General features: G+C 45.9%; 1 protein-coding gene and 1 long non-coding RNA gene across 10 annotated transcripts in view; one reads left to right on the top strand and one right to left on the bottom strand.

The window, feature by feature from the left end:
• The window catches only part of PRC1 (protein regulator of cytokinesis 1), a 30,112-nt gene extending 24,218 nt beyond the window's left edge, over positions 1–5,894 (bottom strand). For 6 of the 9 annotated variants that reach the window (XM_025438037.3, XM_025438038.3, XM_025438040.3 and 3 more), the window contains exon 1: positions 5,824–5,894. In XM_025438037.3, coding sequence (XP_025293822.1) covers positions 5,824–5,882 — 59 coding nt within the window. In that variant the 5' untranslated portion in view covers positions 5,883–5,894. Of the gene's footprint in view, positions 1–4,279; positions 4,318–5,148; positions 5,438–5,823 lie in introns of those variants that run through there. The other 3 variants (XM_025438042.3, XM_049108465.1, XM_035714688.2) reach the window with 3 other exon arrangements.
• LOC112653790 (uncharacterized) lies at positions 5,554–17,635 on the top strand. Its single transcript, XR_003132533.2, has 3 exons — positions 5,554–6,340; positions 6,936–7,009; positions 15,494–17,635. It is a non-coding gene; the product is annotated as an uncharacterized LOC112653790 (long non-coding RNA).
• The last annotated feature ends 72 nt before the right edge of the window (positions 17,636–17,707 follow it).

Raw genomic sequence — 17,707 nt, 5'->3', positions numbered from 1 at the left:
ACTTACTTCCAGCTACCTTCGGTTTATAAGCTCTCACATACTGACAAATAGATTTAGAAGCAGTGCTGCCTAGCCCTGTAGAACCTTCAAGAGGGTAAAGTGATCATTTTTATACACAATAAAAAACTAACACAATGGGAAAACAATCTGAATAGACATTTCTCCAAAGAAGATCTATAATGGCCAATAAGCATGTGAAAACACACTCAACATCACTAGCCACTGGTGAAATGCAAATCAAAATCACAAAGAGATACCACTTCCCAGGCACCAAGATGACTATAATTAAAAAACAATGTTAAAAGAAAAGACAGCAACAAGTATTGACAAGGATGTGGAGAAAACAGAAGCCTACATACACTGCTGGTGGGAAACACAAAATGGTGCAAATATCCTTGGAAAACAGTCTAGCAGTTCCTCAATTGAACAGTTACCATTTAACACAGAAATTCCATTCCTAGGTATTTACCCAAGAAAAATGAAAACATGCCCACACAAAACTCACATACAAATATTCATAGCAGCATTTCTACGATAGACAAAATGTAGAAACAACCCCAAATAGCCATCAACTAATGAATAAGGTAAATGTGATATACCTATCCAATGGAATCTTATCTGGCAATAAACCTGGAAAACATTATGCCAAGTGAAAGAAGCCAATCGCAAATGACATTATCATAGGATTCCATTCATATGAAATATCCAGAATAGGCAAATCTATAGAAACAGACATAGATTAGCCGTTGTGTGGACTGGGGTGTGAAGACGGAAGAAGGTGGGAAAAGGGACTGACCTTTTAATGGGTGTGGGGTTTTGGAAGGGATGATAAAAACATTCTAAAACTGACTGTGGTGATAACTATACAACTCTACGAATATACTAAAATCCATCAAATTGTATGCTACGCGAAAGGTAAGAAATCATTTAAAAGACCTTTTGAGGGGATCCCTGGGTGGCTCAGCGGTTTCGCGCCTGTCTTTGGCCCAGGGCGCGATCCTGGGAGTCCCGGGATCAAGTCCCGCATCAGGCTCCTGGCATGGAACCTGCTTCTCCCTCTGCCTGCGTCTCTGCCTCTCTATCATAAATAAATAAATAAAAATAAATCTTTAAAAAAAAAAAAAGGCCATTTGAGATCTTTTCCAGTCCAGTGACAGGTTCTTGAGACTGGAAAAATTATACCTTTTTATATCTGTGTCCTTTGTGGGAGCTATTTTTTAACTATCTTCAGCTTCCTGGTGATACATTATAAGAACAAAAATCTCCATTTTTTTAATCTTTTTTTTTTTAAAGATTTATTTATTCATGAGAGACAGAGAGAGAGAGAGAGAGAGAGAGAGGCAGAGACACAGGCAGAGGGAGAAACAGGCTCCCTGTGGGGAGCCTGATGTGGGACTAGATCCCGGGATCACGACCAGAGCCCAAGGCAGATGCTCAACCACTAAGCCACCGAGGTGCCCCAAATCTCCATTTTTTTAAAAAAAGATTTTATTTACTTATTCATGAGAGACAGAGAAAGGCAGAGACATAGGCAGGAGAAGCAGGCTCCCTGCAGGGAGCTGGATGTGGGACTCAATCCCAGGACCCCCAGGATCACAACCAGAGCCAAAGGCAGACCCTCAACCACTGAGCCCCCAGGCGTCACCTAAAATCTCAAATTTGTATGTACCTTTTAGGAAATTACCTGAATCTATAGGCAGTATATAATTGCACCAAGAGCATTATTCATAGAAAATGCACGGAGGTATCCTACAACTTTTTTGAAACATTACATTATTCATTAAAAAAATACTAGAGGGGGGATCCCTGGGTGGTGCAGCGGTTTAGCACCTGCCTTTGGCCCAGGGAGCGATCCTGGAGACCTGGGATCGAATCCCACATCGGGCTCCTGGTGCATGGAGCCTGCTTCTCCCTCTGCCTGTGTCTCTGCCTCTCTCTCTCTCTTTCTCTGTGACTATCATAAATAAATAAAAATTCAAAAAAAATACTAGAGGGGCGTCTGCCTTTGGCTCAGGTAATGATCCTGGAATGAAGCTCTGCATGGGGCTCCCTGCTAAATGGGGAGCCTGCTTCTCCTCCTCCCTCTGCCATCCCCCATCCGTTATGCTCTCTGGCTCTGTCAAATAAATAAAATCTTAGAAAAAAAAAAAAACTACATGAAAGTTCATTATATGTAAGATACCTTTAAGTGTTGGGGATTCTGCACTGACATCTTTGCCCTTTTGGAGTTTACATTCTAGTAACAACAGTGATAAATAAGCAAATCTTATATTAAATCATAGTAAGCGCTATGGAGAGAAATCAAGTAGTGAAAGGGGTACTAAGGTATAGGAAAGGGGAGTTGCAGTTTTTAAAAGATTGGTCAGGAAAGGCCTCCCTGGGGTGATCTCTGAGCAAAGGCCTAAGGAGGCAAGGAATCAAGCCATGGAACATGTGGGGCAAGAGAGATCTAGGTAGAGGAAACAGCAAATGCCAATGCCTGAGGTAGGATGGTGCCTGGTAGGTTCCATAAAGAGCAAGGACTCTAGTATGACTAGAGTACAGTACAGTTAGGACTCCAGAGGCCTTTGAAAAAGGTAGAGGCTTTTACACTAAAATATGAACTCACTGGAGGATTTTGAATAGAAGATAGGGCATGGAGCTTTGTGGCTCCTGTGTTGACAATAAGCTTCAGGAGGCCAAGGCAGAAGCAGGAAGACCAGTTAAAAGGCCAGTGGAGGGGATCTCTGGGTGGCGCAGCGGTTTGGCGCCTGCCTTTGGCCCAGGACGCGATCCTGGAGACCTGGGATCAAATCCCACGTCGGGCTCCCGGTGCATAGAGCTTGCTTCTCCCTCTGCCTATGTCTCTGCCTCTCTCTCTCTGTGTGTGACTATCATAAATTTAAAAAAAAAAAAAAAAAAAAAGGCCAGTGGAACACAAGAGATAATGGTGGTGACCTGGACCAGGGTGGTGGCAGTAGAGCTGGGGAAGAGTCAAATTGTCTTTTGAAAGTTAAGGCTAAGGCTAATCTTAGGAATGAAAGAAAGAGGTATCAGGATGATACAAGAATCAGAATAAATGTCAAGGGTGAAACGTCTTTTAATTCTCTGAAAACTACTGGAGAACTAGAAGATTTATTAATTCCAAACACCCATCTTCCAACTGGCCCATTAAGATTTGTTCAAGTAACAGAATCCAAGGGGTGGTTAACCTTTTCATTTTAACAACTATCTGCAGAGTGCTTTTAGTTAGTGGCCCACCTATCCACTGGAGGTTAGTGGTCCATTTGCTGTACAGATAATTGGTTTTTGGTTTTTTTTTTTTTTTTTTTTTTTTTTAAAGATTTTATTTATTTATTCATGATAGTCACAGAGAGAGAGAGAGAGGCAGAGACACAGGCAGAGGGAGAAGCAGGCTCCATGCACCGGGAGCCCGACGTGGGACTCGATCCCGGGTCTCCAGGATCGCGCCCTGGGCCAAAGGCAGGCGCCAAACCGCTGCGCCACCCAGGGATCCCTGGTTTTTGGTTTTAATTGGACCCGAGATCTACAAATCTCATGTCATTTAATTCTGTAAAAAGTAATTTGGCTAATTTTTTTTAAGTTTGTATTTTAATTTATTCATAAGAGACACAGAGAGGGAGAGAGAGAGTGAGAGAGAGGAGAAACAAGAGATTGGCAGAGGGAGAAGCAGGCTTCCTGCAAGGAGTCTGTTGTATCCCTTGATCCCAGGACCCAGGTACCACAGGTGCTCCTAATTTAGCTAACTTAATTAGTAAACATATCTAAGTTTTTCAATTAAGTCACAAACCAAAACAAACTGCAGATTATGTGCTTTTTTTTTTTTTTTTTTTAATAGAAATAACAGCAGCTACTAGGCAGCCCTGGTGGCTCAGCGGTTTAGCGCTGCCTTCAGCCCAGGGTGTGATCCTGGGGACCCCGAACGAATCCCGCGTGGGGTTCCCTACGTGGAGCCTGCTTCTCCTTCTGCCTGTGTCTCTGCCTCTCTGTGTCTTTCATGAATAAACAAAATTTTAAAAATAAATAAATTACAGCAGTTACTGACATTAATTTTAAAACCCTGGCTGTTGGGCCACCTGAGTGGCTCAGTGGTTGAGCATCTGCCTTTGGCTCAGGTCGTGATCCTGGAGATCCGGGATCGAGTCCCGCATGGAGCTCCCTGCATGGAGCCTGCTTCTCCCTCGGCCTGTCTCTGTCCCTCTCTCTGCGTCTCTCATGAATAAATTAATAAAACCTTTAAAAACAAAACAAAAAACCCTGGCTGTTTTTACAATGGTACCATGATTTGTACTCATTTTCCATTCTCTGGAAGGCAAGCCACCTGAAAAAGAACGATGAGAATTCGAAATTAGGGAAGCAGCAGCAGCTTCTACAGCCACAGAATGATCAGCCTGACCAGTAACTACCAACCAGTAATGAATCATCTCAGTGCCTCACCCACCGCTTTCAGAAAGTAGGGCTAACGTCTTCACCACTCTCCACACAAAAGCCCTATACCCTTGGTATTATTATTTTAGAAAAGTGACATCTCTGTCCTTTTGGAGTTTGCACACTAATAACAACAAAAAAAGTGACAAATAAGCAAACCTTCCAGTAAAGGGCAGTAAGTGCTACGGAGGGAAAAACGGAGCAGAGACCGGTGAAGAGACAGCGGACATTCGGCGTGGCGAGTGACTCCTCAGTGGAGTTTCTGGACTCCCAAGGGAACCCGGCTCCCTGTCCAAGTCGGGGACGTTGGCGCGGCAGCCCACCCCGCGGAGGACACGCGGATCAACGACCTGACGGCGTTATTTAAAGAGAGGCGAGGGAGCGGCCCACCAAGAGCGGCTGCGCCGGTGCCGAGCCGAGAGGCAGCATCTGAGAGGGAGGCAGGCGGGCGGGCGGGCGGGGCTCGCGGACACTTGGAGCGTCGGGGCCTCCCGGGCGTCGGGGTGTGGGGGGCCCCCGCCGGGCCCGGGGCACTGCAGGCCTTGCCCTGCCGCGTCGGGGCCCCTCGCACCTGCGCCAGCTCAGCGCCACCCAGCCCCGCCGGCCGCGCCCCGGCTGCACTCGGCGCCCGTTCACGTACCCCCCCGCGCCCCGGGGCCACCTCGGGGCCCCCCGCTCCCGGGCCAGGCGTCGCTCCCTCGGCCCTCCTGCAACCCGCACCTCCTCCTCATGGCGGACGCTCCCAGCAGCCGACCGTCGAGGCCCCAGACCTCCTCCACGCGGAGCTGAGCGCAGCAACCTCGCACACGCACCACAGTCCCGCTCCAAGCCGGGGCTCCGAGCCGTTAGCCCTCCGCGGAATTTCAAATCGAGCCCGAAGGCGGGAGCAGCCCAGCGATTGGCGCCAAGACCCGTCGCTCCTCGCCAAGCCCCGCCCCCTGGCGGCCGCCGGCGCGCGCTGCGTCCGGACGCGCGGGGACTCTGAGCTGCGGTTCCCGCGGTGGGCGTGGGAAGCGATGGCTCTCCCGCTGACGGCGGAGGTCGCTGTCTGCGCATGCGCCGGGTGGAGCCGGCCCGGAGGGACGCCCCGCCCCGCCCCGCCCCGCCCCGCCCCGCCGGGGATCCTGCCCAATGCCCACCCCACCCCGTCCGGCGCAGTTAGGTTTCGAAGTTCGCGCAGCCCCCTGAGGCCGCCGGGAAGGGGTGGGGACAGCGGCCGCCCTGCGGCAGGAGCTGGCGTTGCGGGAAAGCCTGGCGCTTAGGTCGCTTCCCACGCCCAGTTAGGTGGCCAGCCTGGAGCTGGTATTTGGGAGCTCTCCCCAGGTGCGGGAAGCCGTGCGCTCGAGGGCAGGGGAAGGAACGCCGCACCCTGCTCCCCTCTCCCGGGCCGGGCACCTTTCTAGACCTCCATCCCGTTTACTCTCCACAGCAGCCGCGTTCTGTAGTATCGCCATTCTTACGTAGGAAGAGATCCGTCTCTGGAAGTCTTGAGGGACTTGCCCAGGTCACATGATTGGTACACAAAAGAAGATATGCTTGCCATAGTTCTTTCGGTGAAAACTTTAAAATTCAAAATGGACATCAAAACGATAGAGGTTTATTAAGCAGATAATAGCACTTCAGAGATATAAGCACTTCAGAGAAAACTCTCAAAAGTGAGAGAGAGGGGTCCCAACAGGGTATCCTTTTTTCCCTGAACATATGCTCCATCCCTAAATGTTTATATAAAACTTTGTATTCAGTGATTCACAATTGCATGATATTGATGTAGGAACAAGTTAGGAGCAGACAGGGCTAGGTAGGAAAAGATAAGGGAAAGGTCTAGAGTCAGGCTTCCAGGAATCTGTGGGTTCCCATAAACCCCAAGGACACCAAAAGGCCCCAGAGGCTCCTACCCATCCGAAGGAAACAGGTAAGACCGTAAAAAAACCAAAAAATCCTGGCTCCCTAGTTCCAAAATGTTAGGGGGTGTTCCCCTTTAATGGCTACTAGGCTCACAGAAACCCCAGATGTAGAGAAATATGGAGGAGCTCTTAACCAGAGAGAAGGGAACACTTGTTTGTGCTCATGATGTTTACAAAGAAACATCTTGTTGTTACAAGTCCACCATGTTTGTTCTAAATAAAGACATGATATATACAAGTCCACCCTGATATGGATAAGAAATTTACCAAGTTCCTGGTCAGTTCCCTATAAAAGACAGACCATAGGGACACCCGCGTGGCTTAGTGGTTGCACCTCTGCCTTTGGCTCAAGGTGTGATCCCGGAGTCCCAGGATCGAGTTCCGCATGGGGCTCCCTGCATGGAGCCTGCTTCTGCTCCCTCTTCTTATGTCTCTGCCTTTCTCTGTGTGTCTCTTGTGAATAAATAAAATCTTAAAAAAACAAAAACAAAACAAAACATAAAAGCCCTTAGTGGCAACCCTGTCAGGACCCCTCTCACTTTTGAGAGTTTTCTATCTTGCTTAATAAACCTCTATCGCTTTGCTCCCTCTGTTGTCCTGGAGATTCGTTCAACTCCATAAGAACCAAGCTCTCCCGTATCATTTTGGTGCCAAAACCTGGGACCTCCCATCAAAGGGTGAGTAAATGTGGACTCTATCCTTTATTTTCTGGAAGATGTCTCTCCTTCGGGTAACCTTTTGTAACAAACAGCAGAACCGGGCACCTGTCAGGCAGTTAAAGGCGAATAGTGCGGCTGTTGGTCTTAAGACTCAGGTGACAGGCTTTTGGAGAAAAATTTAGTCAATCCCCCTTCCCTAAAGAAAGAGAATGTTGGCCTAACCCTAACCAATTCCACTTTCCGTTTTTTGACCTCTGAATTGGCTTTTCCCCTGACTCAGGGGTTTTGCTTCTGATAGGGCTATGCTTGCAAATGGAACCTCGGGTATTGGAACAGAAAGGCCTCAAGAGTGAGGCGGGGAAATAACTGAAATTGGCCTGACTAATCAGGCTCCATGGGGCTAGGAATGCAAGCAAATTTATGACCAAAGATGAGGGCTCTTGCAAGAGACCTCTGAAGAATAAGGTCATTTATAGGATTCCCTGCTAGCCGAAATTTCATCTGGAGGGCTCACCCAAGGACTGGCAATCCAGCGCTCTGAACCTGCCCTTGGGCTACCACTGGTGGCCTTGGGGTCTCCGAAACACATAAAAGGGTAGAAACCAAAAAAAAAAAAAAAGGATGGAAACTGGCCTGGGGGGGGGGAAGGGTGTCACACCCCAAGGAAGCCTCATCCACAAGCAGCACATGCTTCCCGCTGAGAGATCCTGGGTGTTTCGCTTGCTTTCTCAGTCTTCTAAAAGGAATATCACTATTTTGGGCAGCCTGGATGGCTCAGCGGTTTAGCGCCGCCTTCAGCCCAGGGCGTGATCCTGGAGACCCAGGATGGAGTCCCGCGTCTGGCTCCCTGCATGGAGCCTGCTTCTTCCTCTACCTCTCTCTCTCTCTGTCTCATGAGTAAATAAATAAAATATTTAAATTATTAACCTCTTTAAGCTCTATGATTAGGTCCCTTTTTTTCAGGGAAACCCAGAGGAGGCGGGTAAGAGTGACTACTCCCACTGGCCCGATCCCTCCTGATCCCAAGATGTTAGGCCACTTTATCACCTTGGGTAGGCAGCGAATGAAGGACGCCTTGGTTTAGGCAAGAGCTGACTTGTAGGGACACCTTCGTAGTCAACCTCTCTATAACAGATACAGAGTAAGAGATGGAGATGAGAAACCAACCATCCTCAGCAGAGACGCCTCTGGATTGCATTCTGAAAAATTGGGAAAAACTTTGACCCACTGACGCTTAGAAGGACAGATATGGGGCAAGAGACTCCTATCAGGATCACGGTGTGGGAAACAAACCATCCTCCTTGGGGACTTCTCTAGTACTGCAGAATTGAGTATTTTCCCCCTTGTAAAACTGTTCTTGTGTTTTCCATGGGTTAAAGTCAGCAGATTCTTCAAGGCAAGGTAAAATAACGTGTGACTCTTACAGCAAGGCACTGTCTCTTCTAAAGTTCCCAAGGACTTTCCCTTGGTGTGCCTTTTAACCCACTGGAAACTATTTGGATTACAAAATTTAGGAAAGGACTGATTTCCTGTAGCTCTGCACGGCCTCATTGGGATCTACCAGTTAGATCTGCAGAGAACAGGAGTTTCTCCCTCATTCGTTTCCCAGGTTAATGATTATAATTGGAGCCAACGGTGATTAGTCTACCTCAGGACGGAGACTTTCAGGAATATTCCCAAGCAGCTGCCTACGCTTTTTGTTTCGGGGAAATTCCCTGTCTTCTCTGGCCTAACAGGGACTGCCTCATTCCACTCATTGGTGGAAGAACATGGCGTTAGCTCACCTGTCCAAGTGGATGACCTTTAGCATTGGGAATCCTTTTTCTCAGCCTCTGGCTGAACTTTGCCTCTGATCCTGTTTCTGAACCACCTTGGGTGCTGCCTGCATACTCGGCTCACTTCAGATTTCCCCACCAGTGTCTCAAATAAAAATTGACAAATGGGGAACAAAGTGACTTTTTTTTTTTTATTTTTTATTTAGTTATGATAGGCACACAGTGAGAGAGAGAGAGAGGCAGAGACACAGGCAGAGGGAGAAGCAGGCTCCATGCACCGGGAGCCCGACGTGGGATTCGATCCCGGGTCTCCAGGATCTCACCCTGGGCCAAAGGCAGGCGCCAAACCGCTGCGCCACCCAGGGATCCCACAAAGTGACTTTTAAAAAGGGGACCCAGGTGAAACATATTCAGTATGTACATATGTATGTGTTGGTTTGTTTGTTTATGAGAGAGACAGGCAGAGACACAGGTAGAGAGAGAAGCAGGCTCCACACGGGGAGCCTGATGCGGGACTTGATTCCCGGACCCGGGATCATGCCCTGAGCCAAAGGCAGATGCTCAACCACTGAGCCACCCAGGCTTCCCGTTATTCAGTATTTAAACTAAAGTTTGTAGATTTAAGATAGACATGTAACTTTTATTCTATCAAGGTTTGCCAAAGGTCAAATAAGCTTGGGTTATCTGTTGCAATTTGTTAGCAAAAAGATGACTTAAAATGGTTTATCTTCTGTCTTAAAGTTTTAATAGGTAATTATTAAGATAGCTTTCAAAGTTTTTTTTTTTTTTAAAGATTTTATTTATTTATTCATGAGAAACACAGAGAGAGGAGGGAGAGAGAGAGGCAGAGACACAGGCAGAGGGAGAAGCAGGCTCCATGCTGTGGGACTTGATCCCGGGTCTCCAGGATCACGCCCTGGGCTGAAGGCGGCACTAAACCGCCGAGCCACCTGGGCTGCCCTTTCAAAGGGCTGCCCTGTAGTTTTTGGTAAACTACAACTTTAAAGTTTTGCTTGGATAGTAACTGAGATTGAATTCATTGGACATTTAGATCTTTTCCAAATAGGATATAATACCAGCACATTAATTACTAAACATAGGTTTGTGCTTTTGACTTCTTATTGCAGAGAAACTAAGGATTTTTTTTAAAGATTTTTTTTTAAGATTTTATTTATTTATTCATGATAGACACACACACACAGAGAGAGAGAGAGAGAGAGAGAGAGAGGCAGAGACACAGGCAGAGGGAGAAGCAGGCTCCATGCTGGGAGCCCAACACCGGACTCGATCCTGGGACTCCAGGATCACGCCCTGGGCCAAAGGCAGGCGCCAAACCGCTGAGCCACCCAGGGATCCCGAAACTAAGGATATTTGAGTCTGTTGGTAAACATGCTTTGTGCTTAATAGATCCATAAATTGGGGCAGCCCCGGTGGCGCAGCGGTTTAGTGTTGCCTGCAGCCCAAGGCCTGATCCTGGAGACCCGATCCTGGAGACCTGCAATCGAGTCCCGCGACGGGCTCCCTGTGTGGAGCCTGCTTCTCCCTCTGCCTCTCTCTCTCTCGCTCGCTCTGTATTTCTCATGAGTAAATAAAATAAAATATTAAAAAAAAAATAAAAATCCTTTAAAAAAATAGATCCATAAATTTACCATCTATAGAGTTTTGGTATAACGGTTCACAGTTGTTACTACTTAGTTTTCACTGGAGACTAAGGTTTCTTTTTTTTTTTTAATTTTTTAAAATTTATTTATGATAGGCACACAGTGAGAGAGAGAGAGAGGCATAGACACAGGCAGAGGGAGAAGCAGGCTCCATGCACCGGGAGCCCGACGTGGGATTCGATCCCAGGTCTCCAGGATCGTGCCCTGGGCCAAAGGCAGGCGCCAAACCGCTGCGCCACCCAGGGATCCCGAGACTAAGGTTTCTAAGAGTGAAAAATTCTACTAAATGTAATTAAGACTGATGGAGAATAAGGAAGTGTGGGTGGCTCAGTGGTTGAGCATCTGCCTTTCGCCCAGGGCATGATCCTAGGTGCAGGGATCCAGTCCCACGTTGGGCTCCCTATGGGAAGCCTGCTTCTCCCTCTATGTCTCTGCCTCTCTCTGTGTGTGTCTCTCATGAATAAATCAATCAATCAATAAAATCTTTAAAAAAAAAAGACTGATGGAGAATAAGGAAAACTGTATATAGAAAGGGTGGAAGTATGTAAGAAAGATACAAGAATGGAAATGCATTTTTGTGAAAGGTAAAGGAAGGTAATTTTGTTCTAAATAATGCTGGTTGTTTGAAAAGAAATGGCTTGGGACAAAATCTGCATGTAAAAGAAAGTTGTAGGGCAGCCTGGAAGGCTCAGCGGTTTAGCACTGCCTTCGGCCTAGGGTGTGATCCTGGAGACCTAGGATTGAGTCCCATGTCAGGCTTCCTGCATGGAGCCTGCTTCTTCCTCCGCCTGTGTTTCTGCCTCTCTCTGTCTCTGTGTCTCTCATGAATAAATAAATAAAATCTTTAAAAATAAATAAGTAAATAATTAAAGTTGTAGAAGGTTTGTGAGAGAAATCTTTGGAAAGGAATTTTAGGTGTGGTCAGGATGGAACTAAGATTGAAATGAATGGATTTTTTTTTTTTAATTTATTTATGATAGTCACAGAGAGAGAGAGAGAGGCAGAGACACAGGCAGAGGGAGAAGCAGGCTCCATGCAAGAAGCCTGTCGCGGGACTCGATCCCAGGTCCCCAGGATCATGCCCTGGGCGGAAAGCGGCGCTAAACCGCTGAGCCACCAGGGCCACCCCATATAAAAGATCTTTAGGACAATTACAAGTTTTAATTTCTTTAAGATCAAAGCTGAAATTGATAAAAATCTCCAGAACTAACTAAAGTTTCATTCAAATTAAGAATAGTGGGCAGCCCGGTGGCTCAGCGGTCTAGTGCCACTTTCAGTCCAGGGTGTGATCCTAGAGACCCAGGATCGAGTTCCACCTCAGGCTCCCTGCAAGGAGCCTGCTTCTCCCTCTGCCTGTGTCTCTGCCTCTCTCTCTCTGTGTCTCTCATGAATAAATAAATAAAATCTCTAAAAAAAAAGAATAGTAACAGGGGGGCAGCCTGGGTGGCTCAGCGGATTAGCACCACCTTCAGCCCAGGGCCTGATCCTGGAGACCCGGGATCAAGTCCTGTGACTGGCTCCCTGCATGGAGCCGGCTTCTCCCTATCTGCCTGTGCCTCTGGCTCTCTGGCTCTCATGAATAAATAAACAAAATCTTAAAAAAAAAAATAGTAACGGGGGACTAAATAAGCCAAAAAGATTATAGTTTTTTAACACTTCTTTGAAACACTGCTGTTTCTCTAATGTTTGCACTCCCAGGTTAGGAAAACCTAAGATATCTATGACTTATCAGAAATGTAAAAAAGTATTCATTTGTAGACAAAATAAAGCATTAACTTTTCTCTCTACTTAACCCTCTTCAAACGTTCAAAAGGTGTCTCAATAAGCATTCTTCCATGGCAATTATAATTATTTGCACAAGTCCAACAAGAATCTGTTCTTGTAACAGGACACCATTGGAAATATTGGTTATTTTACCAAGGCTTTGACTGGAATTTTGAGACATGCATATACTTAGATATGACTAAACAGCTTTAAGGAACTAAGGTTGACTTCATAAAATATGGAGCCACAAAAGCCACTTGGAAGTGTTGGCCTGATACCTTGCTTGTGGAGTTCCCAGCAGCCTCACCAAGTGAGTAAAGAATGTCACTCCTTGGCAGGTGCAGGAACCTCAGGATACTCTGGGGACCTGTGAAGAGGAATCTGCCCAAACCTACAGGTATTGTAGGCATGTCTGATGGCAAGCAGTTGGCTTGGCTTGGCTTCTGGCCTAGGGGGCTACAGAAAGTTCTAACAGGGATGTCTGGGTGCCTCAGTGGTTGAGCATCTGCCTTTGGCTCAGGGAATGATCCTGGGTCCAGAGATTGAGTCCCACATCGAAGTTCCAACAAAGTAGATTCTAAAAGATCTATATGATTGGGACACCTGGGTGGCTCAGTGGTTGGAGCACCTGCCTTCGGTCCACAGTGTGATACTGGAGTCCTGGAATCGAGTCCCACATCAGGCTCCCTGCATGGAGCCTGCTTCTCCCTCTGCCTGTGTCTCTCATGAATAAATAAATAATATCTTTTTAAAAATAAATAAAAGATCTATATGATCAATCATTATTCTTGCTGAGCTTATGTAAGTAATTAGGCCAAATTTGTTAAAACTGGACTTGTTTTGCAGACAAGTCAGTCCTGATGCGGTTACCTTTGATTAAAAATGAGGGTTATTATAGAGAGAAACTTTCAGATTTTTTAAAAATAATCTGAATTTTATTTTCTTTATTTTTTATGATAGTCACACACACACACACAGAGGCAGAGACATAGGCAGAGGGAGAAGCAGGCTCCATGCACCAGGAGCCCAACGTGGAATCCGATCCCGGCTCTCCAGGATCGCGCCCTGGGCCAAAGGCAGGCGCCAAACCGCTGCACCACCCAGGGATCCCAAGAGAAACTTTCAATAACACACCTTTGTGGATGTTAAATTATAGCTCTGATCATTTTAAATGAATATTTTTTGCCTAAGCTAGACTACTTGAAATAAACTTCAGAGAAATAGCTTTTCTCTCTCTATACAATAGCTCAAGTACAATTTTTTTTTAAAGATTTTATTTATTTATTCATGAGAGACAGAGAGAGAGGGGCAGAGACACAGGCAGAGGGAGAAGCAGACTCCATAGAGGAAGCCTCACATGGGACCTGATCCCGGGTCTCCAGGATCATGCCCTGGGCTGAAGGCGGTGCTAAACTGCTGAGCCACCTGGGATGCCCAAGTATAGATAATCTTTTTGCTTTTCATTTTATGGGGATAATAACAGGATCCCATGAGTGTCTGATTTTAAACAACAAAAAATGGAATTCCCCAGCCATTGTATATACAACTAGCACTTTGTTTTTTTTTTAATAACTTTAAAGATTTTATTTATTTATTTATGAGAGACACAGAGAGATCGAGAGAGAGAGAGAGAGAGAGAGGCAGAGACATAGGCAGAGGGAGAAGCAGGCTCCGTGCAGGGAGCCTGATGCGGAACTTGATCCCTGGATCTCGGGATCATGCCCTGGGCTGAAGGCAGATGCTTAACCACTCAGCCACCCAGGCATCCCACAACTAGCACTTTGACCAATTCTATATGGCTGGGATGATAAAATTGCTCCTTTAAAGCCAGAGTGTACCCCACTGCATGGGGTTAACTATGGACTTGTGAAGATAATGGATGGACCCCACTTTATGATTGGATTGGATGATGTACTTGGGGATGCCCTTATTCCTTGATAAGTTTTCTCATACTTGCTAGTGATTCCTTTTAATTATAATACTGTTCAGGCTAGATCTCAAACTAAGAGGGCTTCTTGATTGTTTTATCCCTTAGTCATGTTTATCCTAGAAGCCACCTCTGCTGAGGTACAATCGCAAACAAGGGCTATAGCCAAGCATACAATGGCTCTCATGGCAAAAAGAACCTCAAGGCTCACTATGGGACTTGTAGGACTTATGTAAGGACTGCAATATAAAATAAGCAAAACAGTGTGCTTGCAGAGCAGGACTCTAAATAATACTTCCCAGGCACTGGATACACTCAAGGAAGAATTAAGTCAAGTTAGAGAGGGACTTCTCAAGAACTGCACCACTATTGACTATCTACTATTGCTATACCATTTCTTGTGTGAGGAGCTTCCTCACATGTGTTGTTTTAACATTACAGTTAACTCCCACAAGGTGTTCCAATTAATAGGGGGCATTTGTGACCAATTAAAAGAATAAAGATATCCACTGATCTATTCAACAAAATTGATAATTGAAGATCTTATGTAAGGAATGTAATATAATTTACATTCCTTACATTTACATAATTAGGGCCTAATACTTGTTTTATGTTAATCCTTTTGCATTATCTCCCATAAAGTTTCCTTTTTAATAGTCTAATAGGCGTGAGTGCCATCAGGCCAAAAGTTATATGACTCACCACAAGTCTTGCTACTCAGCTTCAAGATTCTTCCCTGTAGTACAGTCCCTGAAACATCTAAAGCATACTTAACACCTACCAAGAGGATGGGCCTTGTTTTGCACTGATATGGCCTGTTACAACATTCCTAAAAATTTTTTGGGATTATGTGCTGTAGGCAAGCTGGGATTATCACCCGTTACCAACGAATTCTTGCCTCATCTACTCCCCGACTGTGACGATACTGTGGTTCTCACATCAGATGGGGAAACAGCAGACTTAGCCCTCTCCCTTGTGGCTCTCCCAGCACTAGGAAAAGTCTTACACCGTGAGATCCAACAAACTGCTTACTCAGCAGAACTCTGAATGACACATCTTAAGTGTAGATGCCCTAAATCAAGAACTAAGTGAAGTTAGGGCAGGACTTCCAGAGAATTGGGCCACTATTGATTACTTACTACTTCAACATCACTTAGGTTGTAAGAGTTTCTACATATGTGCTGTTTTAATATAAACAATTCTCATAAGGTCTCACAATAAATGACATTCAAGCTCAACTGCACAAAATCAGTGTCTCCCCAGGGTTATTTGATTGGTTTGGAAATGGGTCAATATTTGAGATGCTCATAGAAATTATTACTTATAGAAATAATTGTTGAATTTTGTCTTTTTCTGTTTGCCGGTGCCTATGTAGCTTCAAGCCTTCCAACATCACTTGGGAGCCATACTGTAGACTTCTCGACTGACCCTGAGAATACTCTGACTGCCTCCGTTCCCCCCCTCATGCCACCCCTTTTCAGCCTGAAGCAGCCAGAGCGGTCATCATCCCATTCCCTAACGGCAGTTCGGGTTACTATTCCAAGGGGAGGAAGGATGTAGGAACAAGTTAGGGGCAGATGGGACTAGGCAGGGAAAGATAAGGGAGAGGCCCAGAGTCAGGCTTCCAGGAATCTGTGGGCTCCCATAAACCAAGGACCCCAAAGGCCCCAGAGTCAGGCTCCTACCCATCCCAAGGAAACAGATAAGACAGTAAAAAACAGAAAAAAATAAACCTGGCTCCCTAGCTCCAAAATGTTAGGGGGTGTTCCCCTTTAATAGCTACTAGGCTCACAGATACCCCAGATGTAGAGAAATATTATGGAGGAGCTATTAACCAGAGAGAAGGGAACACCTTGTTTGTGCTCATGATATTTACAAAGAAACATCTTGTTTGTTTCAAGTCCACGATGTATGTTTTTTTTTTTTATAAAGATTTTATTTATTCATGAGAGAAAGAGAGAGGCAGAGACACAGGCAGAGGGAGAAGCAGGCTCCATGCAGGGAGCCCAATGCGGGATTTGATCCCAGGTCTCCAGGATCAAGCCCTGGGCGGAAGGCAGGCGCTAATCTGCTGAGCCACCCAGGGATCCCCATCATGTTTGTTCTAAATAAAGACATGATATTTACAAATCCACCCTGATGTGGATAAAAAATTTACCAAGTTCCCTGGTCAGTTACCTATAAAAGACAGACCATATGGACTCCTGGGTGGCTGAGTGGTTGCGCCTCTGCCTTTGGCTCAGGGTGTGATTCCAGAGTCCCTGGATCGAGTTCCACATGGGGCTCCCTGCATGCAGCCTGCTTTCCTCCCTCTTCCTAGGTCCTTGCCTCCTTTTCATTTGCCTTTTCTATGAAGGAGAAGAAAAAGATGCTTGTTTGCTTCACCTGCAGGACCAGGTTTCTCTCACTTTCAGAAGGACTTAACTAGTGCTCTCAACACCCTTTAACTTCTCAGCAACAGACCAAACATTCATGCCCCTAATGGAGTGAGCTGCAGACACCATTTTTTTTTTTAAATTTACTTGTACTTTGTTGATTAACTGTAAAGTTACTCAGAAAGCTTCAAAAACTTGTGATCCTCAGACATGTTCCCAGGGCCAGCATCATAAGTACCCAGAGATAAGATAATTTTGCTATCATGTCCTTTGCACTGTAGTTCTGAAGCCAACAAAGTCATAGAAGTATTGGAAGATATCCACTCAGAGCATATATTCAGCGTGTGAAACACTGTAATGTGTGTTTAAGTAGGACCCTGTTACAGGATCCTGTACTTCTATTGAACAGCACTGTTCTGGAATGTAAGTGCAGTGTGCCACTCTGGTCTATTTCCTTGGTCACAGAATCTTCATCTGCCACATGTTCTTTATACAGACTAACAGCCCCTGTCAGCAGTGTCTTTGATCTCACACACTAGCTTGACATAAAAATTGGAAAAATTCTAGCTGGATGCCTGAGGTATGCATTTTCCTTGGAATATGCACTGACACTGCATTCTTCTATGAAAGGAATAGTTTTGGGACACCTGGGTGGGTTAGTGGTTGAGCGTCTGTCTTTGGCTCAGGGCGTGATCCCAGGATTCTGGGGTCAAGTCCCACATCAGGCTCCCTGTAGGAAGCCTGCTACTCCCTCTGTCTATGTCTCTGCCTCTCTCTGTGTCTCTCATGAATAAATAAAATCTTTTAAAAAATTAGAAGAATCATTTTGATGATCCAACAACAGAGATTTGGATCTTTCTTTTGGGTAAGTAGTAGATGGGGAGCAAAGGGACTGGGAGGGACAGTCTTGCCAAAAACCCAGACAAAAAATAGTAAGGATCTCTGCCATGGAGATGGTTAAGATGAGCCAGAAGCATTTAGAAATAACAGGGATCCCTGGGTGGCGCAGCGGTTTGGCGCCTGCCTTTGGCCCAGGGCGCGATCCTGGAGACCCGGGATCGAATCCCACGTCGGGCTCCCGGTGCATGGAGCCTGCTTCTCCCTCTGCCTGTGTCTCTGCCTCTCTCTCTCTCTCTCTCTCTCCCTCTCCGTGTGACTATCATAAATAATAAATAAAATTAAAAAAAAAAATAACGGGTAGTGTGACCAGCTGA

This window comes from Canis lupus, chromosome 3 (assembly GCF_003254725.2).
Source record: "Canis lupus dingo isolate Sandy chromosome 3, ASM325472v2, whole genome shotgun sequence".
Taxonomy (NCBI): domain Eukaryota; kingdom Metazoa; phylum Chordata; class Mammalia; order Carnivora; family Canidae; genus Canis; species Canis lupus.
The sequence above is the reverse complement of the archived record's forward strand: the minus strand, read 5'-3'. Positions and strand labels throughout refer to the sequence as shown.